The sequence below is a fragment of the Gymnoscopelus braueri genome, assembly GCF_963280865.1.
Source record: "Gymnoscopelus braueri genome assembly, chromosome: 17".
In the NCBI taxonomy this organism is placed as follows: Eukaryota; Metazoa; Chordata; class Actinopteri; order Myctophiformes; family Myctophidae; genus Gymnoscopelus; species Gymnoscopelus braueri.
The window spans coordinates 28,956,614-28,980,134 of record NC_137617.1 but is presented as its reverse complement, the minus strand read 5'-3'; the positions used below and the strand labels follow the sequence as shown (position 1 = coordinate 28,980,134).

Here is a 23,521-nt window from a genome sequence, read left to right as displayed (position 1 = left end):
ATATATATAGTTGCTCTTATGAGAGGCTGTGCGATCATCCAAGGAACAGCACATTTCACCTCTTTAGTCAAATGCACATTAGACTTTAACCTACTTTTGTTGAGTTCATGGTTTAACTGGAACACACTTGTATAGAATCTATGCAATAAAAGGTGTGCTGAATCATCAACGATTTAAGAGAGACCGTGTTGTGCAAATCGTTTATTGGCGAACTGACAGTAGCAGATATTTTAACATATACACTCTATGGTAGGAGATCCATTTACCAAGCACAGTAAATATATTCAGCATACTGTATATCTCTATAGCATGATCCATTTAAACCACAGGTAAGTAACAATCCTCAACATAATGGTTCCAAACACCTCAGCCACTCAATATTTTAAAGCAAAAAACAAACAAACATACAATACACACAAAGGCAGAGGAATCAAACATAACAGGCATATGTTCATTTAAATCTATGCTCCCACGCAACACAAAGAATGTAAAATCATCAAACATGACATCAGTCAGTAAATCTTCGATCACCATTCATGAAAACATGATAAAAAATAAACTTGGTTCCATTAAGAAATTCAGGAATGTATCTCTTATAGAGGTCTTGGTTCAGGTAATGTTTCAAACTGCGTGACTGTTGAAGTTGGCTCTTGAGTGACAACGGATGTTAATGCAGGCAATTTTGTGAATGACGTGAAATTTCCTACTGTTGACTGTGCTAAAGACCACAAGAAACACTACTCATCTCTCTCTAATGCTTATACTCCATCGGCTAATGGTGTCGTATACACAACAAAGTATAAATCAAGCTTAACCTGTCATGCAGGCGCTGTAGAAAACATATGTCTAAACAAAGTGATCCATTTGGATAATTTTAGTATACATTCCACACGTCAACATCTAAAATAACAGTACTCTGATACAGAAAGAGATTGCATTGTTTAGGCAAGATTCACTACGATAAGAAAAATAAAGAGTTGGAAAGTCCTGCTCGTTCATTGTCCCAATACGCGCTGAACTTAAATGTCCAGACGACGCCCGAGAACAGAACCAGTAACATATCCTAAAATAAAGCTGGCTTTAACGGGGCAATTTTGTTTTTTAAACGGTTGCTGACATTCAGTAATATTCACCATCTCTGTTCCTATTTATTTATTGATGACATTATTTTTACAGAGCAAGAAGAACGTGAAGCCATATAATCCATACAAAGAGGAAAGATCTAGGAAGGAGATAGTCCACCACCACAAGCCTCTGGTCCTTTTGACCAAGGCATAAAGCTATATGGTGCAGGTAGGGAAGGCATGGGGAAGGTTTAAGCTACCTAGATTTGACCCAAATCTACAAACAAATGTGTGGTTAAATCCAACACTTGTATGAATCTCATCTACAGGCAAGGAGAGGCTGCGCATGGACACGCCATGGAGAAGAAAACCCTATTTCTTCCTCTTATATTTGTCTCTTTTAATGTCAAGTGACACTGTCCTCAACGGAACAAGCTTCAGTACACTTGCTGCAAATAAAACCATTCAAAGGCATCATAAAATAAAAAATGGTATTAGATAAAGCATCAAAACAAGACTTTTTCCTTCAAAACAGAAAGTCAATTATCTTAAAGACAACAATATTGTGGGGTCTTTTTCCCCCCCCCATTCGCCAGCTAAAGAGAGCAAATCTCCTCTTGACATCTCAGATGAAATGCACCCCCCCCCTCATAGCCTTTCGAGTTGCCCCTCCCCTTCACCCCCTTCCCCTCCATTAGTGGTGAGCATCTGCCACCAGGTTCTGGTTCTCCTCGGCCATCTGGACCAGCTCGTTGACGGTATGCAGCAGGCTGTAGCCGTGCTTCCTCAGCAGCCGCTGGTTGAGCCGCTGGTCTCTGAAGCCCATCTCCAGCAGCACCGACATCATGGAGGGGTCCTGCTTGGCCGGTGCCGCTACCACCACTGCCGCTGGATCCACCCCCCGCTGAGATAAGAGGGTACAGAGAGAGTGAGAGAGAGAGGTGACAGACCAGAAAACAGGAAGGAAGGATGGGTGGAAGAAGCGGAGAGGAGAAGACAAGATGGAGTGAATGAAGGACAGAGCAGTCGATGGAGGGGCGAGAGGATGGAGAAGGATGATGATGAGGTCAACTCACTCTGGATAAGAACATCAGTTAAATGCCTACACACAGTAAAGTCCTCCTCTGTGTTCATTTAACTCTGAGAGTGTACAAATGGAATCAAATGGACCCGTATTTGGTTCCATTTGTACACTCTCAAGAGTTAAATGAACGCTATGGATTTTGAGAGGGGTGTACCTGTACGGAGCAGTTGGGTCCAGTAAAGAGAGCCTTATAAGCGGACGCTGCCACCGAGAGCGCCCCCTTGACCAGTCCTTCTGTGATGCCTCCTTGACCCCTAGCACACAAACATGGATGTGGTTAGCCACTGCTTTACAAAAAAATGTTCATGTCAAGGACCCCCAAAATCGATACTTATTAAGCCGATTGGAAAGATTTTGTGCCAGGAAACCCCCATAACAGAAGATTTTAGTTAGATTTTAGATTACATTTTGTAAATAACTGTACAACTGTCTAATACTGCACAGTAGGTGGGGAGACAACAGTGGTAAAGAGTGAAACCTATGATCTGAATAGTCGTTCTGACACGTTCTCCTGAAATTGAATTGTTCCCCATTGTGGGTTGCAAACCCCACTTTTAGAACCACTGCTTTACAGAACACACTATTTGTTCAGGGAATTAGCAACACTTTCGGTTTCACCAGAGATAACCCTTCTTACAGAGTACAAATTGTCACATTTTCATAATTTTTTGTGCGCTTTTTTGATTGTTTATTAACCACATGAACCATAGCAATCCCTATTCTGGGCATGTCATAACGGGCACACATTTGCTGTAAATAGACAATCTACAAGCTCACATCAGCGTTTTGAGCTTGTAGATCAGCTATTTTTGGCAAAGGGATTTGTTGCAGAAAGAAAAAAGTATTGACCAGGTATAGACCCCAGGGGGGCTCCAGTCCCCGTATATAGGGTATACCGGTGAGTGGCTTAAAGTCTTTGGTGCTGCACAAATGCCCAACTATGTGAATGTGATGTATGGTGAACGTCACACATAGCATGAGACGGTATGCTATGGTGGTGTATGGCACCTTGGCTGCAGAGCGTTGCAGGGTCTGGGGTTGTAGGTCTCAAAGGCACTGGATGCTGAGCCCGCTGAACGCGACAGTCCAGATGATACTGCAGAACACAAAAACACTGTTAGAGGAAGACAGCAGACTGTTTTCTGCTGAAGCATCAAATTCCAAAATGATGTCCAGTAGGGTAGGTTATTTCCTGTTTTCACAGAAGGGATCAAAACCTACTTCCTCTTTGGTGAGAGTCAACACGACCACAGTAGCTACACGAGATATACTGTAGATACGTCTGACAGAAGTCGACAGTTAAATATACGTACAATAGGTATAGTGGCTTATCCTGACATATGACATGTATAGTTTTCCGTCTTGCGCCTTCCTATTGTAGTTCAGGTGAGGTCCTGTTTTTCAAAAACTTCAATTCAACCTCAGTATCTGTATGCCAATATTGATCCTCAAAGGCAGGGGCTTTCTTTTAAAGATTATGTTATGTTAGGGGGAGCACACACCACGCGTGTACATTTATATTCTTCCCAAGTGGGAATCAATAAAAGGTGAGCACGCAATTCCTCTTTCGTTGGTTTTGAATTATTGCAAGCACTGGAGAGAGATGTTTCCCTGCAAATTTAGAAGTGTACTGTAATGGAGGTACGGGTATGTGATCCCCTACTGCCCCAAAAATATACTGTATATAAAGAAAGAAAAAAGAAAAGAAATACGGGGATATTAACGTTCTGGGCATCAGAAAAAAGGGGAATGTTAACTTCTAATTATCAGAAAAACATGGGCTACTGTGTCAATATACCTCAACATGGTAAGTAGCTCCCACCGGGGTGTGCAAATAACGGAAGTGATTCTAAACAAACAGAACTTACTATTTAGATGGACCGCTGGTTGCCGTGGCTCATATGCTCCACAGACTGGAGGACTGGGGTCCTCAGCCAGGTACAGAGCCTCAGACCTGAAACACAAACCCCCAACAGTTACACCATGTAGGTAGACACAGTCACCAGGTAACACCAATGATTTAACCACTTGAACCCTTGCAACCCTATTCTGGGGCTAACAATCAGCAAGAATAGCAGATCGATAAGCTTGCCATGCATTGTGAGCTTGTAGATCGGCTATTTTTGACAAAGACATCTAGTGTCGAGTGAAAACGGGAGGTGGCCTCGTATAGAAACTAAGTATATGTTTTTTAACAAAAAGAGATATCCCTTCAGACAGCACACCTAGGTGAGTAGAGAGCAGGCGGAGGCAGAATGGCGTCGGGTAGTGGCGGGGACACCACTTCAGGGGTGAGGGTGATGGCGTCCAGGGTCTGTGAGGCACACAGCATTTGGTTGACGCTGCTGTGGACAGGTTCGACGGGAGGTGGCAGCGCGATTGCCTCCTCCGGCCCCTCTGGATCCTCCAGTTGCTCGGAGCACGGCTCTTCCTCCTTCTCCTCTTCCTCCTCTTCCTCTTCCTCCTCTTCCTCTTCCTCCTCTTCCTCCTCTTCCCGGGTAGCTCCCGTAGTGCCAGGCTGTGACAAGGCAGAGCTGTACATGGAATCCCCCAGCGGTCGGCTGGTGTCGAAGCAGTCGGGCAGGACGATGATGTAATCGTCGCAGGACGAGAGCGAGGACGCCTGGCTGCTCACCTGAAGGCAGCGGAGGAGGATAAAGACTGGTTAGTAGTGAGTCTCTTCAACTGCCTGGGGGAGGCAGTGAGTAGAAGAAAAAAGGTTTTTGTGACGTGCCACCATGCCGAAAACAGAGAAACAGATTTGGGGCCCTATTTTCGCCTTACTTTTTAAAAACATTTTCAAATAGTTCAAATGGCCAAACTACAAGCTCACAACGTGTCGACGTAGTTCGGCTAGTTGAACTATTTGAAAATGTTTTTAAAAATAGTAAAAAATGGCAAAGAAGTTTAGGGATAATGGGTAAGGCACCGGCGATATGGAACCTAGGTGTGTCCACACTGTACCGTACATGCAGGATAGGTATGACACATACAGAGAGGCAAAGCCAAGCTGCTATTCTCCGCTCACCTCATCCCAGTCTTCGTCTTTATCTCCATCAACATCATCATCATCTTTATCTTCCTCTTTATTGTCCTTCTTCACCTCCTTCTCTGCCACGGCTGTCGCCTCGTCCTCCTCCATCAGATGAGCGTGCAGGTTTTCAACCTCTGGCACCACCAGAAGAACTTCTAATGGAAAAATATGTATATAAAATGAATATTGTCCTATATTTGAGACGCCACAGATTAATTACTACCAAAGTGATGCACTGGGAATGTGACATGCTCTTGTCCATTAACCCCAAAAAAAGGGAGGAATTAATCTAACCAGGTGTATTGTCTTCTTTCTGCTGTTGCAGCTGATGGATATGCAAGTATGGTGGAGGCGGTGCCGCACTCTCCAGTTTCACAGCGCTGGGCTCGGTTTCTGCTCCCGGGAACCTCGCTGCCTTCTCAACCTCGAGCACTCTCTCAAAGAAGAGGGCAGGGCCTCGACATACAGCAGGAAATACTATAGAGGAAAGAAAGGACAGTGTATCATGAGCATACAAGATCTCACCTAAGACAAATATGCATTACCTGTATGTGCTATTCATTTTGGTATTTTTGGAAAGTTTGGTAATTTTTTTTTTTTATATAAACAAGTCCTTGCCCACATACCCAAAATAGGAAGGCCAAGTTGAAAGGGGTTAAAATATATTTTGAAGGCTCAATAGAAGAGAAGATTCAAATGTTTGTTTTTCTTTTTACAAGATCTGAGTAGTATCCGTATTATAAAACTGATAATCGGCTGGTTGTTTAGAACCGGACTCAAGAGCCACTGTGAGGCCTAGCTGGGTTGTACGGCCAGCTAGTCGTCCTGGTACTCTAGAGAGAGTTAAGAGGATCTTCGAGCGTCGCTGAGGACACTGGGTTGTCAGGTGAGCTAATCCTGCTTGGATCGATGCTGGCTACTCTGGAAGGGTTAAGACTGAGTCTAGTGCCGATGAGGAGAGAGTGGTTTCAGCCATGACATCCAGTGTGTTTTATCTTGCTGTGGGTAGCCCCTGACATCACCGTGGTGATGTCAGATAGTGTCAGACATCTCCCCACATGGAGCTGCCCATGTCAGCTATGCCCAAATATGGGACCAGGACGTCAGTCCTGGACGTGACGGTTATCTCCACATATGGAGCCTCTGGGAAGGGTTCACTGATGTCAGACCCCGTATCTATGACACGTCTTGGGTCTCTATGACGACCTTGTAGGTCGATCGTCTCCATTTATGGGGATATCCATATATAGGCCAGTGCTGGCAAGTATGCCCTGAACGTTCGCAACACGTTGATTGATTGATTGATTGAAATTTTTATTAGGCAAAAGAATGTAAAACAACACAGTTACATTTATAATGCTTTTGTCTAAAAGGTCCGGCCAAAAAAGTCCTTGCGGACTTGTTTCGTAAACGTATACTTGTCCTTGTAATCTGTTGCCACTAGTTTGAAGCTTGGAAATTAGAAACAAGATGGAAATGATCCTGGGATGCCAGGTCGATGTTGGCACCCCACAACAGCTGTTTGGAGCTTCTATTAAATGAGTAGGAGCTATTGAACGGGTGTGGTGTGTCGGATGTTAATACTATTAGTTCTGCATCCTGTTCAGGAGGATGCAGTCCAAATGAACTAAATACAATATATTACCAGAAAATATTAAAATACTAGAGTTTTTTTTAGAGCCAACACAAGTTAATGAGAGAATGTATTCATGGCTTAAATTCCACAATCAACCACCAGTATATTGGCCCCTTACCCCGTGGTGTGCGGCCGCTGTGCTGGGCCCTGCAAGGCGGTTTGTGGTCAGGGGCCTCCTCCAGGGTGAGGGAGCGAATGACGGTCTCACAGAGAAACTGGGCCCCGCTGATCTCCTCGTCCCCCTCCTCATGGCTCATAGCTTCCACTGCGGCCTCCTGCTGGGGCCCCAGATTCACTCCTGGACCAAACACACAGGACAGAGGTCATCATCACCACTAGCATTATGAAGAATGTACATACAGTGACATACTGTTACATTAGCAGTATTAATTTTTTTGTATTTTATATAGGATATATGGAGGGGTATAGATTGATTATAAAATATGTAAATCTATGGAAGGTTTTACTGAGCACAAATGCCCTTTTCCCTGCAATATCGTTACACAGTCATCCATAGTTTTATGAACATGCACATATATGAACTGTCCAGTAACATGCTCTGCTGTCGCACACCCACTTACCAAAAAGGTTTCTGACCCCTTTGACCTCCTCCGTGTTATCTTTCATGAGTGAAGGCTCGACCTTCTCCAACACTAGTGCATCATGGGGCAGGGGCGACATGCAGGGTGTCAAATCTAGCAAAGAGGTGGAGCAAATATGACCAGAGCGCTTAAGATTTATAACTGAGCAAAAAAGAAAACATCATATTAATAAGTATATACACATTTAACTTACCCACTGGAGTATTGTTAGGAACTTTCTCCAACTCTTGCACAATGTTTATATCCAGTAATTCAAATGACAGCAGGTCCTTGGAACACAGAATAGATGTAGTGTTTATTGAGGCTGAGGCAGTGAGAGCATACAAAGACACATTCCATCTTACAGTAATATTTAGGCCCCATCCACACATACACAGGTATTTTTTTAAACACGTTTGGGGGGCGAACTGCCTTTTCCCATACTGTTGGGAAGACTCGCCCCGAAGGGGCGAGGCTTCCCCTATTGGGCGGGTGCACGGGCGGGGACTTCTTTCCTCTACATTAGAAGAGTTAGGACGTCACATTCTAATACAAATACCCAATCTTTGCACCAGCCTCAGTGGCGCACCTCGATGATCATTGGACTACCAATCCACTACCTCTGGCAGTTCGATTCCCGCTTGGGACAAAACATTTTCAAACAACCGCAGACTACTTTTTTTCGCCGATAAAGTATAGTTTTGGACCATGACGGAGGCGCGCCGACTCAGCAGACCTTGAGGCCGAGGAGTCGCGCCCGAGCGCCTCCAGGCGCGAGTGCCCGCGACGACCGGCCGATGGTCTTCTAGTCGACTAAGCGCCGTCCGAGTTATGTACCGATAGGCACAGAATCGAAAATGATGTTGTGGGGACTGCGTTTGCCCCAACTGCCACTCACTGCAATAACATAGCCCACAGCCCCGCCCCCTTGTGCTTCAACAGTATGGGAAAAGGCAGTTCGCGTTTGGGGGGGGGGGGTTCGTCCACATGCAAACGCATTTTTGTCCTCTGAAAATTTACTTTTTAGAAAATGTGAAGACGTGTGTATCCGTTTTTAAAAGCGTGGACAGGTGATTTGTTTTATGAACATCCTGGAACATTCTTTCAAGGATATAATTATTATAAGGATTACAAAAAACTAACAATCTAACGGCCCCCTTGCTGTGTGTTTTCAGAGAATCCAGACAATGTGTACCTGTGCAGTGAGCAGATCAACTGATGGGAAATAGTAATCTCTGTGTGTGAGGTCTACTGACAGCACGTCGTCCCTCGACCTCTTCCTCTCATCTTTCTCTGTTGGCCTCATCTCCTCCTTCTGGTACACACACACACAAAATGGCATGATGAGGATATGGTTTGTTGATGAGGGGGGGGGTTAAGTTACAAGTTGTTTGAAATAGGTATATGTTTCCTAATGCATTGTGATATTTGAAAGCGCTCCTACAGTCTTTAAAAATGTAATGTAGACTATATCAACGACTCGATTCACCACTTAAGCCATATGTTATACTTTGCCACACAACGGTGTCGTGCACAAATTGTGAAAATAGCTGACCTACAAGCTCACAGCTTGTAAATTTGCTATTTTCAGATAATTTTGAAGGTTTTTGAATCTTTTTTAAAACTATAATGACATACCCAAAATAGGGTTTGATTATTAACACATTGAATGCCAATCGCGTAGATCTACGCGAACCTATTTAAAGCCGCAGCGTGCCAATCGCGTAGATCTACGCGAACCGCCGATTCGCGTTGATTTTTTCCCAGGTGCACTTTCGGAATTTTTTGATCCATTTCCGGTTCCGGTTTGAAAACAGGAAACAGAATTATTTGGGATCCGGTTTTGCCGATCACGTCGGCCCTCGTTGTAATGACGAAACTGAAACTCAATTCTCTTCCTGTAGTTTTTTCTCCTCGCATATCACTGTTTAACGTAATCCGCTCTAACTACAACCATGGAGCTCCGTTTGACACGTGGTTTTCACTGGTAGATTCAGTGAGAAGTCTCCGATGTAAACAGACAGTGCACAGTTCAATCTTAAGGATTTTAACAAGGTCTATGGCGACGTGAAAAAAAACAAAAAAACAACAATAACACGTTGGCACTGGTGAGTACATTATGAGATTAACGTCTGGCATGGAATGTGTTAATCGACTATTTACATATCGATTACCGATTTTTTTTTCTCTAAACGATTAACTGTTGCACCCCTAATGCAATCATGATCAGGTGGTGATCAGGTGGTGGTGGTGAGGGGGGGGGGGGTAGACTTGCCAGTCTCTTGCTCTGATGGCCGAATGTGTCGCGGCTGCCGGGGTCCACCAAGATGCTGCACCAGACACGCGGGCCGAACTGGGCGCCACAGTGCGCCAGCCGCCAATGGGACGTGTACGTCCCCTCCATCACCGGGGCGACAAAAGCCACGCTGACCACGCCCACCTGTCCCGGCTGCAGCAAGGGGACGGGCACCTCCCGCTTCTCCTCCGACGCCAGGCCCAGGTTACCCCACATGAACTTCAGCTGGGGAGGGTGGGGTGGGGAGGATGGGACACGTGGACACACACACACACACAACAGGAGTAACCAACCATAACGGACACAGATGTGCACACGCAACAAAGCACATAACACACAAGGACACAGTCGACATGCAATGGGATGGTGAGGAAGGGGGGGATGTACAGAAAGAGTGACAGACAAAAAAAACAAATCGAAACAAAACACTGAAACCCAAATACTGATTCAACTAAACTTAAAAACAATCATGATGAGCTCAGACAAAAAGGATAGAAGAGGCATTAGGTTGGATAAGAAATCTATAAGAAATCTGTTGTTAGTGGATGAAATAGGAAGGTAGTAGAGTGCAGTGGACAGTGACAGTGGCATAGAAGAGCCTGTCCACTCAGTGGAGGGGTGGGGAGGGGGGTACCTTAGTCTCTGAGGTCCAGCTGATAGTGCCCGAGTTCCTCATCTTCCAGTATTTGATGAACTTGGTACCGGGCTCCAGACGGGTGCCGTCGGGCAGATTTTCATCCAGAAACAAGGCAGCCATAGTGGGCACCAAGGAGGTGTGCGAGACCCCGGGATCCCTGGTTTTAAGTGCACAGAGCATTGTTGAAAAACAGCCCTGGTTTCTTATAAGACCCATCTCTTTTGTTCTCTACGAATCAAAAAAGCAGGATTTTTTTTTTGCAGCTCAAAAGCAAATTCTTTTTCTTAGAAAATCTATGAAGCAGCAGCAGCAGCAGTTTTCACATTGTGAGGTAGTTCCATCATTTTCCACCACCAGAGCAGCCAGCGATACACTCATACAGACTAGATTACAAAGATGGCATATTTGGATTTTTTTTTTCCTTGAGAAAAAAAAAGACTTTTTTTTTTTTTTTTGCATCCATGCTGGGCATAGAAGTGCCCAGCACTGGCGGACGCGCTCCCGGGGTGGCGCTTACTCTGGACTGGAGGCCTGGGGGTCAGGGACCGGGGCCGGAACGGGACCTTGGGGTTGGGCTGGACCTGAGGTTGTTTCTGGAGCGGCTGCGGGAGTCGGGGGCAGGGCTGGGGCCTGGGTGGAAGCAGAAGCCATGTTTGTCGGGTTGCTCCTGCCGGAGGTAGAAGGCCCGTTCCACTGCAGACCCCTCTTTTCCAGTCTCAATTTCTTCTTGATCTCTTTCACCTCGGCGCGCAGCTGTCGACGCTCGGCTTTGAGGCGCTGTCGCTCAGCCTTGCGTACCGTCCTGTCTCCTCGCCTCGGGAACCTAGTTTGACATATAATCAATAAGGTCCATCTGTTGACCCTTTTCAGTCAAATTAAAATGTTCCCAAGAGCATCTAAAGAATAATGTATCAGTTACTGTAAACTGGCTGATACAATGCACTATTGAATCTTGAACTTAGTGAGTGTTTCTATCTTGCTTTATTTCATACTCCCTTACTGTGAACAAGTCAGACCTAAAATTAGTTTGATGCCTCTGTACTAGAGGGTTGGAATATCTGCTCATGAGCACATCTGGCATGACGATGCTTGCACATGTTTTCGATCACTGTTTCCATGATCACTGTAAAGTCTGGACATGTACAGCCCTAATTAATGCACTTAATTTACCACCAACTCTCTGAAGATGCTAATAACTTTCACTCTGACTGGTGTTTGTGAATTGGAGTTATTTTTGCAATGACACTCATTTGCATAGAAATGTCCGCATATCACCTAATTTAAACACGTACAAATAGCACAGACATGCTATTTGCTTGGTAGAGCAGTTAGGGATGTATTTCCCCCTTTTGGGCATGTTTTGAGATGGTTTCTTTTTGTCTTATTTGTGCAGTGGCTGCAATCCTTTTGTGAATTCTCTCCTGTGTGTTCATTATCTGGCTGACTTACCTCAACTCTCCAGACATCCCATGCTCAGGGATAGAGAGAGGGGTCTTGGTTCTCACCAGGTTGTGACTGGGGTCATGGTTATGCCTGCACATCTCACACAGGATGCAGGATGGGCATACACTGAACAAGGGATCGGGGAGGGACAACACAAAAAAACGATATGAATAGTAGGGCTGGGTGATATGGACAAAATCAAATATCACAATATGTTTCGGAGTTCAAATATATTCTAAAATCTATTACAGTTGAAAATGTTACAATTTGACCAACTTTTGGGCTGTGTTATTGCGCATTACGTCCACAAGAGGGCAAACCAATACAACAAGAGACACATAACTAGTATAGGTACATTTTATTTGAACATAAACATGAATGCAGTCAAGTTTGAAACAACATTCAGTATCACTTTTAAAATCTACATACAGTTTTAGAATGCTTTTGTTTGAAAAGAATTAGGCCACACAATTTGAGAAAAGTGACTGAATTCACTTGAGTGCATGTTTTCAAGATGTTGCTAGTGATGTGAAAAGGCAGGCCATCTGTAGTTTACATAGCTTGCATACAACTTTGTCTCGAGGTTCCACAATTTTGCCTTTTACTGACCAAGAACTGAAGTACTTCCAAATGGGGCTTTTCAGATTGCTCAAAGCTGATCATTCTCTCCGCGGCTGAGCTCATTTCTGAACTCTCTGTCATGCTGCTGCTGTTGAATTATTGGCTGTTTTAAGCTCGATGAATATGCCTACATTAACATTTAAATCTGATATTAAATTAAAGCGTCTGTCCAGTACAAACATAGCAACGACCTGCATACAGCATCGTCCATTGGGGACACACTAAAATGCAAGATGGTTTAACATACAACGAAGGAACATAGACACTTTTTTACAATTTGAATAGCATTCACTATGGAACCATCGTTTGACAGCCCTAAAACACATAAAAGGTTTTGAGATTCCGTTTTGTTCAAAAAACTCATCTGAGGGGCTTGGTCTACCTGCATTTGTAGGCGCCCTCGGAGGTGAGTTTGTTGCAGCTGCTGCAGTTGGGAGTGTAGCCGAGAGACCCATTAGAGGTAGAGAGTCCAGCCCTGGGCCCTGTGGCCGCACTTGTAGCACCACCCGTGGCCCCGCCCATGGCCCTGGGGGTCTCGTGGGTCCTTTCAGTGGCTTTGTGGGTGCAGCACTGACCGGAAAAGTCATTACACATCCTTTCCACTACCTCCTTGACCACCTCGTCCTTGAACTAGGGAAGAAGGGGATTTATGTGGGTTGAATGTGAATACAAAAAAACACTTAGTAGCAGGTAAAGTACCTGCACACGACCAGCTAACTCACTGGATGAGCTATTGTTGACCTGTAGAGGTGGAGCGACTTGATTTTCAAGTCGCTCCACTCAATGTTTAAATTTGTTGAACTTTGACCGAAGTTACCGCTGACTGCTTCCAGTGAAATTACAACTTCACTTAACATAAAGGCTTGAGCCACCTTTAGAAATTAAAACAAGACTAGTAGTATTAACCACATGAACCCTAGCATCCAACTTTTGGGGTGAACATTCGGCGAAAATGGCAGATCTACAAGCTCACAATGTGCTTGTAGATCAGCTATTTGTGGTGAAGAGATTTGGTGTAGAGGGGAAAAAAGGAGGGGGCCTAGTATAGACCCCTGGGGGACTCCAGTCAACCAAGTATATAGGGTTGAAGTGGTTAAGTTACTAAGTGTTTATATTTCAGTAGTAAAACCTCACCTTCTCCATATATGATCTGAACCATACCGGAGGCGGTTCATCCTCTGTTCGGTTGCCTTTGCTGTCCTTTACAGCCACCTGTGTCACACAGAACAGACACACCCTTTACACAAATGTGTGGAGCTCAAAAAACTAGTATGCGTCAGAACTAGGGCATGGCTGCATTTGGGTCATGACATCCAAATACAAGAGCTTGGTTCTGCTTGTGCGTTCAATTTACAGTTTGCTACACAAACGCAAACACCATGAAAGTTAATTATCTGAGCCATTATATGCTCTCCCAAAATAAAAACAAATGTGGGGCAAATATAGTGAAGGAATTTCATAAATCACAACAGGAGTCCTTAAACCATACAAGACACTGAAACTGATTATGGAAATGAAAAAAAAAACGAGATTCACTGTGGCGTCGCTGGCGTATCACTGCTGCTAAAAATAAAGTGTACTATGTATATAAATAGAAAACTCTACGAAGAATGTCACCGTATGCATTTTCCTTACAGCTTCTCTCTCTGGGGTGACCTGCGTGCCTTTCTCCACTGTCTTGACCCTGGAGGGGTAGGGAGGAGCGGGCCGGAGATCCCCCTTTAACTCCTTCACCTCGGTCTTCAGTGGGCCTCCGCAGGCCTGGCCCTTCATCTTGTAAACATTCATGTGCAACTGGTTGCCCTGCTTCTCTGCACTCTGCTTGTGAAAAACAAACATCAAGCACATACCGTTCAAGCTCCGTACAATAGCTGCCCAAAGGCACAATAAAGAAATCAGGTGTTGGACACTCAAGATTTCTATGTGTGTGTCTTAAGAAAAGTATTCACGAGGATAACGTGAGAAGTCTGAGTAATGCAGTATCCAATGCTCATGTGCTTGTCATTTTGTAATGGTGACATGACTCATGTTGGAATCATCTTTTATTAAATACAGCCAAAGAAAAACTATTCAACCTGGATGAACTGTAGGGATGAGATCACGTTAAATCACATTTGATAAGATCGTGATATGTTATTATGCAATACTCAATACCTTGACAGCTTCTTCATATTCCTCTGGAGAGAAAAAGGTAAACAAACAGTCAGACAGACAGACAGACAGACATGGTTTGAATACTGAACAGAGAATCAAAAAGTAAAACTGTGAATATTCCATACATTTGTCACATAGCCCTTTACTTGTTGGACCTTACAATACATGTACTCAGTTTTACTCTATTTACTGACATATGTTTATATTCCACATCAACGTTCACAGAGAAGACAGAAAACTGATCAAAGAATTAATCTAGCTTACCTTGGCTGTTTATGCAAATCTGAAACAGGAGAGAGACAATTATAGGCAACTCGTTTTGAGCATAATAGTAAGAAACTAACATACAGATAGCATGGTGGCATTGTGCCTACCTACACCACAAGCTCAGTTCAGCCGAATAATAACAATACATCTACGACTGTGTAATAGCAAGGACAGCATGCCATGATAATAACCACTTTGCCCTTCTTCTTCTTCTTCTTACCTCTTCATTGTCTTCATCAAAATATTTCACTTGAAAGTGGCTGATCCCGAACGAAGCCTTAATCTGAAAATATCATCAGAAAACATAATGTATTAATAATAATAACAAAAAAATAGACACCGATCGTGGAAAATATACAACGTGTTCTATTCAACAACCACACACTGACTGACTTCATTTGGTCAAACTGACAATGATAGCAACAACATGGCAGAATGTCCTTCAAACGGTCCATTTGTTTTGTGCTTAAAGCCTCATTGTCGCTTGCCAGAAAAAAAGAAGAACAGATCTACAAGCTGACAACGCGTCGCGAATCAGCTTGTAGATCTGTTCTCGCTCTCTCTCTCTCTCTCTCTCTCTTTTTTTTGCAAGCGACACCGTCGTACTGGGGAGTTGGATAAGCGAGGCTTCAGGGCCTTCTCTCCACTGTTGCCAGATTTTGTGAGAGAAATAAGCAACCAGGTCTAGGAAAATAAGCCCAAAAGAAGCAACTATTCACTAGGCCATTATGAGCACTTATAATAAATCTATATACTGTATATATTGAAAATAGCTAATCTATAAGTTATTTTAGATCTTGTAGATCTGCTATTTAAAAAAAAAATCTTGAAATACATTTTAATATTTGGAAGCTTTTTGAAACATTCTAACACAAATCTGGTACGGAGGGGGGGCTACCTGGCACAAAACATTTTCAGATGGGGGTTAGAGGGACAAATACATAATAATGTGGCATGTGGGACTGGAGTCCATCACATGAAAATATTCTAAAACCACGGGTTAAAATAATTAAAAAATTGCATAAAAAAGCAACTACACTTTAGAAGCAAGCCCAAAAACCCGCAACCACCAATATTTACAAGCAACTTCAAAGAAAAAACAAGCCCTAAGTCGCTTATAATAAGCGGACATGGCAACACTGGCCTTCTCCCTTCTCTTCTTCACCAAACTGCGCCAGCGTTCAGCGAATACCAAAACGCTCGCCCCAAAACACAGTTGCCCCGGGGGCAAATCCGGCGGTATTCACCTGGTATTCCTAAACGTAACCTCAGTAAGCTATGCCTAAAAACCTAACCTTATTCCTAAATGTAACCTCAGTAACACGGTGCCAAAACCTAACCTTATTCCTAGACTTAACCTCAGTAAGATAAGGTTATTTCTAACCTTATCCTTTCCTCAGAAAAACTAGAATACAAGAACCGCTGGTCCGCGGAAAAATAGATGGGGGGTGAGCGTGTTTTGGGGCGAGTCTTCCGGTTACCCGTTCAGCTGCCTGTCTGCCTGGCTGCTCACCCAGGCTTCTACCGAGTCCCACTCCGATGTGTCCACGTCTGGAGCGAGGAATCTCTTCACGTTCCCCCTGAAATTCACTTTAATGGTGACGGGGAGCCCCATGGCGGCGGTTTATTAGAACCGAGAGCCGGTTGTTATCATTGAGCTCGGAAAAAACGGAACAATTTGATGATCCCCCCCCCCTCTCTTCTTTTCTGTCTTTTCTCGTTGCCCTCCTCGATTACCTCCTCTTGTTTACATCGTCAGCTGCGTCTGAGGAAAATACGATGACGCGTGTGGTTTTTTTTCTCTTCTTCTTCTTCTTCTTTTGTAGTTTTTATCATGGCGGGTTGTTGCAGCCGTTGCTTTGGTGGAGCATGCAGCCACCTACTGTACCGGAGTATATGGTATTACCATGGCATAGAGTTATATTATATCGGGTTTTAGGACTACTTACTTCATATAATGAACCACTTTCAGCATGTAATGTTGGGCAAGAATCTTCAAAAACTTTCAAATTGTTTTCACAAATTGCGAAAATAGCTCAAAGCTCAGAAATAATATCGGGTATTGATAGGACTACTTCACATTAGCTGCAAGCAACTCTTAGATCCTATTTTTAATATCTATGCGCTACATGTAAAGTGTCTTGTTGTGATTTGACACTCTAATAAAATGTAATTGAATTGAAATTGAATATGTACATATTTCTTATTTTTCATACCAGTAACCTGTGTAAGCTGATTGTATGACGTTCTGTATAGTAGTGTGTATATCTGTCTGTCTCTTATAAATATGTCATCATGATTTGTGTGCGTGGGGATCTCATTTTAAACAAGCTTAGTGCTTTATGAGCCTTCCAGTTTAGTAGACCTTGTATTGTGAATCTGTACTTCCATGTACTGTTTTTCTCATGTCTTACTAAATAAAGTACATCAATCAATCAATCTGGATTCTAGAGTTGCAATACCAACCCTTGACACTGACAGCCCATACATCCAACAGAACAGAACAGTCCTGATTGTATTTAAACGAACCAACATTGCAGCAGCTGTACGGAAAGCTTATATCATCCTCTTTCTATCTGCAAGTTTTTGTTTCATAAAAATCCACTTTCTGTCACTGATTTCCGTGCAGGTGCTATTTTTTTAGTGTTGGACTTTGGAAGCGCTCGTTGGAAATCACTCAACGGTCCTAATTAAGTAGCACCTGTTTTGAATTAAAAAAATCTTTAAAAACGTTCTCAAATTTTCACAAAATGCAAAAATAGCTCAAAGCTCACATCTGAGCTTGTAGATTGTATATTATGTAAAGACAGAAATAATGCTGCTTCATAATAATACTTTGATTTGAGGAACATTTTCAAGAACAATTTCTTCGCTCTCCCCGCGCATGCTCAACTGTCATTCTGTCGCGCGCGGTGATGACGCCATCTCTAAGCTCACACTCACACAGTGTGGCTGCTAGGCTGACAGAACAGAAGTAGAAAAAGCCACACGTCTGTTCACACAGTGGAATTTAATGCTGTTGTTGTTAGGACAATCTTTCTGTCATTGATCAAGTAATAAGATGTCTTCACTCCTTAAAGTGGACAATGAAATCAAAACCAAGGTAAAAAGTTTACCGCTGGGCTCGTCATGTAAACGTTACAGTAGTGCAGCATGTTGTTGCTATCCAGGCTAATGCTACTATAGTGTGGTGAATGGAAGCTCACATGAGGCCTGGGACCAGCCTACCCACCCGGCGGGGATAAAACAGGAGATATGTGGATTTGTTCTGCACTCCTCAAAACAAACCTATCGATCACCTTTATTCACAGTGTTGGCTGAACGAGTGACAGCGTGCCACTTGCATAAATACACGCAGCTTTCTAAGCCAGACAGTCAACCGTTTGCCGGCTAAATACAAGGCCTCGTCCTGTAAGCTAACCTATAACCGTTCTGTGTACAACCGGCCTTAGCCATCATGTTTTAAACATGTTCCATTAGGGTATAATGACCTATATGACATCATTGATACAGCTTGCCATCTTCTTCACTGTAAGATCCTCAGTGCAAATTTAGCTCAGTGTACAAATGGAACCAACTGCACACACCCAGTTGCAAATTGATAAATGAACAAGAGCATTTTACTGTGGTTAAAATCTGAGTGTTGCATAACTATATTCCCATAGCAATCTCCACTCTCCAATCTCCTAATCTCCAGCTTTGTTCATTAACATGGATATCCATGGACTCTCCAGTAAACAGAAAATACATTTTCAGGTCAGAATATCAATTTCATCCAATCAATCAGGAAAGAGAACTCATACAGGATAACCAAGTGAAATTGGAAGTGATGAAACAAACAAATGAACAAAACTGGAACACAAACTGATGAATGATCTTCATGGGGTTCTCTCTCCTGGTTGGATGAAATTGATAACCTGCCTGTAAATATATTTTCTGTTTACTAAAGTGCTAGAGAGACAGTTAGACCCCTGTTACTGATCAAACATTACTGCAATGATCACTATTAGGAGTATAGAGATTTAACCTGTTAACAAACTTATAGTTTTAACCAAAAATATCAGTTACATCACCCTTTAAGCTGAATAGGCTTTCTGGGTGGCTTAACTGGCTTTATATGTTTACCTACCAGGTACAGTAAGTGCGCACAGTCACTTGCTCTGTCGAAGGCTTTCAGACGTTTTGTTCACATTTTTGTCTTAACAGGTGGATGCTTTCAGGGAACGGATCACAGGAGAAGTGAGTGTCAATCAATTCCAATTAAAAGTGGATTATGAACGTAGTTACACAGAGTTGGCTTTAATAATCTGTCATGTTTTGCAAGCGAGACTTGACCAAAAGCTTCCCTCTCTTCCAGGCGGAGGACCTTGTTGCAAATTTTTTCCCAAAGAAGTTATTGGAACTGGATCACTTCCTAAAAGTATGTGACACGTGTATCATTATGGCAAAATGCGAAATGTTTTTCTTTTAGAATTTCGTGTAAAATTGTGTTTATGTGAGCTGGAAACACTTGCTGAATAAGTTCCGTCTTTAATTAATCGTTCTTAATTACAGTAGAATATTAGAAATGTATTTTGGTCAGTCATGTGTGCCCACATGCTCAAGTGGGCAAAAGTCAGCAGAACTTGTAAAATAAGCATCAAATTGCCTATTGTTGAGTGAAATAATATACATCTCAACTGACTCGAGAGTTAGCCCCACCTACTGCTTAGCTCGATAACCCAACTCCTAATATTTGAATAACGGTATAGGATGGAAATTTGCCAAATTCACATCTTTTTCGTTTTTGTGACATTTCAAAAGGTTGCTTAAAATGTGCTTGACAATATATGAAAATGGCTACAGACAACTCATGCAATAAAAGAAGTAATACAACCTACCTCTATTTGAAGGTCAACAATGTTTGCGACCAAGATAAAATAGAACCAGATCTAGAAGCCCATGTTTCCTTGTTGTCTTTCAGGATCCCTGTATAAACATCGTTGAACTGAAGGAAATCCACTCGGAGATAAACCTGACAGTGCCCGACCCCATTTTGCTCTCAAATCTGCACGATGGATTGGAAGTGGTGAGGCTCGGTTGAAAAACTGAAACTTAATCTTGACTAGATGGTGCTTTGCACCATGAATAGATTTAGAGTTGTCATGTCACGTGTAGCCTCATTAAGTTTGGTTCAATGTGTTCACAGCAAAATGCCAAAAAGAGGAAGCTTGAGGAAGCTACTGGGGAGGATAAGGGTGAGTGTTGTATAATGAAATCAACAAATCCTTAGGATCCATCACACATTTTGATCATCTAGCTAGTGCAGTTAGGCTGAACAGAACAGGCATTCAACTCTGGACACCAAAGACTGAATGAATGTGGATTTCGCATGAGACTCAGAATGGAGGAATAATGACTACTGCCACTCACATCTACACCCAAAGGATGACATTGTGTTTTTCAATATGAGTTCCATTCGCCATCTGCATGGGACTCCTCAACATTAGTAATGACTTTGTGGCTGCCACTTTCAAGTCCATCCAAAGTTTTAACTACTGATTTAAAACGGCATGTCCAATATTTTAAATCAAGTTGAAGGTTCACTGTCATACAAATGAATATTATTATCATTTCTTATTCACATATTCTTTTTAGTCTCGTAAAACACCTTTAAAGTAAACAAAGGCCTTTTACCTGCTACTCTGTACTTGGTCTAACTGGGTCTTCAGATTTGACCCATCCATCGTACAACAATTGTCCCTTGTGTTTGAAACTCAATCCTTTCTACTCCACTTTGTTCCACCCAGTGACTGGCACCAAGGTCTTCGTCATGCCCGGTGGGATGATGAAGAGCAACGCTAAGCTTGTCGACCTGATCGAAAAGGTCAAACCAGAGATCAGGACACTCATAGAGAAATGCAACACAGTACGTTCTGTTTCTCTCTACCTGTTCATTGCTCTCACATTTACCTGCATAAATCTCAAAAGTGTTAAGTTGGCACATTTAGTGCAAATGGTTACGGTCCTGTTAAAAAGTGTGTACAGTAGCCTATAACCCATTTTTTAAAACATAGTTAGTGAAATCAATTAACAAATAATGGTATAAAATCATACTTTGCCCAAAAAATTTAATATAGGCTTATTTCCTGAGGGGACACAATTTTATAAGTCTTAGCCACTTAAGACTGATGTGATGTGGAAAGGCTGGGAACCACTGACTTAGATTCTTCACTGCCCTGTTGGTTTTAATACCTTACTATTGCTGCTGTGATTGTATTATATCTTACCTGGCATTGGACGAGGTACAGTATGGTGTTACTTTTACCGTCATTATCTGCTTTATTCTGCAGGTTAAAATGTGGGTCCAGCTGCTAATCCCCAGGATAGAGGACGGAAATAACTTTGGCGTGTCAATCCAAGAGGAGACAGTAGCTGAACTCAGAACAGTGGAGGGGGAGGCTGCGTCTTACCTGGACCAGATATCAAGGTATATAGTTGTCTAAGCATATCTGTATCTAGATATGAATACAGATCTTGTATAAATGTTCTGGTTATTGGCTTTCTGTTGAAGCTGCAGCTTGTACTGATTAAATACTAGCAGATGAACAGTTGTGAGTGCTACAGTCAAGATGTGAGAGTGATGACTAGCAATGTAGCTTTTATTTCTTTTGAAAGTGCCAAATGTATGTACTTTTAATTGGCATCATCTGGTGATTATGGTTATTACTCTTTTCTTTAATTCCAGATACTACATCACACGGGCAAAACTGGTGTCTAAAATTGCAAAGTACCCACATGTGGTGAGTGAATGCAATTTTACAAATCTTGTGTGCTTAAAACAATTTATGTGTCGTCCGGTGTATAGCATAGCATGATAAGTAATGTCTTCAGTGGAAATATAGAAAGCACGATGGAATGATACACTGACGTTTTCTTTTCCTCAGGAGGACTACAGGCGTACAGTAACAGAGATCGATGAGAAGGAGTACATCAGTCTGAAGATCATAGTTTCTGAGCTCAGAAACCAATATGTACGTCTATCTATAATATGTTTACTGTACATTGTCTTCATAATGTTGTCTTGGAGAAACCCTTTCTAACCCAATATCTGATCCAACACAGGTAACGTTACACGACATGATCCTGAAGAACATTGAGAAGATCAAAAGGCCCAGAAGCAGCAATACGGACGCACTATACTGATGTATGTCCAACCGCTGTCCATCTTGCATCACTTTCAAACACCTGCCTCTGTTCCCTACCATGCTAGTCGAACTAGCCCAACCCCTGGTATGAAGGCATAGCGCCAGACGCCATTTCACCCACTCATACACAATCAGTCCAGCCCGTACAAAACCATTAGCCTCCTTTGATGAAAGGCTTACGCATACTTTTTGTTTTTGTTCGTTTGTTTTAATTGTAAAATATTGTATGGTAATGTTGTAGCAAAACTCCTGAGACCACTGAAAATTGTGTTCACAGAAAATAATCACACTTTTATCAACTTATTTGAACTCACAGAAAAGGTTAGCAAATTTGCAAGTCAAAATTTAAATGAATGCCAAAGGAGCTGATATTTTATCACATCTTTTACTTGAATGCATTTTTCCAGAGCAAAGACAACTCTGTAATTACACGGCAAGTTGATTTGTAAAGCACATTTCATGCACAAAGGTAATTCAATATGCTTTTACGTATTCTTACACTATCAGCAATAAACTCCTATCAGGAGTGTGCTAGTGTGTAGGAGCATTTATCCTTTTGTACCTTTGTCCAGCTTCGACAGGCACACACCTCTGTCATTCAGTATAGGAATCCACCTGACAAGTACTTGCACATCAACAAGACTGAACAATGCCGAGACAGGTAAGCAGGTATTGCCATTGCAAGCATTCAAGTCTGTGGTACAGCGAGCTGTACACACTGTCTATGTAGGGTTGCTCTAGAATTTTATGTCACATCAACCAGAATAAGCCACTTAACTTATCCACTGTATATAAAATCCTGGCAAATATTCACAGTGCAAAAAGCAAACTGATACTGGCCATCCTGTACATTTGCAAATTGCATCTGTTTCTTCAAATCAGTGATATAGGTGCCTGTTTTCTGTGAATGCAAGTTTAATCACACAAACTCAAGAGTTTTGTCACAGTATTACTTTAAATAATATTGTCCTTATTTTAAACCCTTTTGAAACCTGTCGGTGAACAGTACAGGTCTTCGAGAAGGAGGGGAAAAACACGCTATGTATTTTTTAAAGTCTAATTAAAAACATCTTCTCCATCCATGGCTCTTCTGTGAAACTGTTTCATTAATGTTTACGTTTTTGACAAAGTTCAAGACTATGTCAAGTGTGGCTTTTACACCCACTGCTTCAGTGAATGTGCTGTTACTTTTGGCCTTGAGAGACGTAGTGTCATTCATAGGCCAAGTAACAAGAAAGCAAATTTTTAGTAATGTAATTGCAGTTTTATAGTCATAATAAATAAGTAGCTCTTAATTTTTATGCTGGATGTAAATCAGGCAGAATAGTTATTTATTTTAGAAAAGTCAATGTAATGTTTTTAGAAGTACGAAGTGATGGTTTTAGCTTCACTGGCTTCTTAGTTCTCAAAGAAAACTTGTCATTATTCACCAAAGCATCTCTTATGTTTTAAGCGATTGAATTTATTGAATAAACACTTTTTGATAAGAGCTTGAATGGTTCTGCATGTTAATGTGT

At 42.4% G+C, this 23,521-nt stretch overlaps 2 protein-coding genes across 2 annotated transcripts; one reads left to right on the top strand and one right to left on the bottom strand.

The window, feature by feature from the left end:
- Positions 1–186: 186 nt before the first annotated feature.
- On the bottom strand, positions 187–16,569 carry nbr1a (NBR1 autophagy cargo receptor a). Its single transcript, XM_080454342.1, has 22 exons — positions 16,331–16,569; positions 15,038–15,100; positions 14,815–14,833; positions 14,551–14,573; positions 14,032–14,214; positions 13,531–13,608; positions 12,779–13,026; positions 11,782–11,901; positions 10,850–11,155; positions 10,330–10,489; positions 9,675–9,920; positions 8,595–8,714; positions 7,614–7,689; positions 7,400–7,513; positions 6,937–7,116; positions 5,477–5,659; positions 5,177–5,337; positions 4,374–4,783; positions 4,017–4,102; positions 3,157–3,244; positions 2,303–2,402; positions 187–1,968 (listed from the first exon to the last, which is right to left on the bottom strand). The coding sequence occupies exons 1-22, from the start codon at positions 16,430–16,432 to the stop codon at positions 1,759–1,761; spliced, it is 3,276 nt and encodes a 1,091-aa protein (XP_080310468.1). The 5' UTR covers positions 16,433–16,569; the 3' UTR covers positions 187–1,758.
- Positions 16,570–17,776: 1,207 nt separating this feature from the next.
- psme3 (proteasome activator subunit 3) lies at positions 17,777–23,494 on the top strand. The gene is made up of 10 exons (XM_080454338.1): positions 17,777–17,920; positions 19,024–19,056; positions 19,175–19,237; positions 19,781–19,885; positions 20,006–20,054; positions 20,607–20,725; positions 21,150–21,286; positions 21,545–21,599; positions 21,744–21,830; positions 21,922–23,494. Exons 1-10 carry the CDS (start codon positions 17,879–17,881, stop codon positions 22,000–22,002), a joined length of 771 nt encoding a protein of 256 aa, XP_080310464.1. The 5' UTR covers positions 17,777–17,878; the 3' UTR covers positions 22,003–23,494.
- Positions 23,495–23,521: the final 27 nt, after the last annotated feature.

What these genes read in the sequence shown, in the direction of transcription:
- nbr1a (XM_080454342.1), bottom strand. Translation starts at nt 16,432, where the DNA reads ATGGGGCTCCCCGTCACCATTAAAGTGAATTTCAGGGGGAACGTGAAG. An exon ending in ACCAGCGGTCCATCTAAATA is followed by an intron (nt 3,245 to 4,016) that starts GTAAGTTCTGTT and finishes TGTGTTCTGCAG; the next exon opens with TATCATCTGGACTGTCGCGT. An exon ending in TGCAACGCTCTGCAGCCAAG is followed by an intron (nt 2,403 to 3,156) that starts GTGCCATACACC and finishes TTTGTGTGCTAG; the next exon opens with GGGTCAAGGAGGCATCACAG.
- psme3 (XM_080454338.1), top strand. Translation starts at nt 17,879, where the DNA reads ATGTCTTCACTCCTTAAAGTGGACAATGAAATCAAAACCAAG. An exon ending in GGGAACGGATCACAGGAGAA is followed by an intron (nt 19,057 to 19,174) that starts GTGAGTGTCAAT and finishes CCTCTCTTCCAG; the next exon opens with GCGGAGGACCTTGTTGCAAA. An exon ending in AGCTACTGGGGAGGATAAGG is followed by an intron (nt 20,055 to 20,606) that starts GTGAGTGTTGTA and finishes TGTTCCACCCAG; the next exon opens with TGACTGGCACCAAGGTCTTC.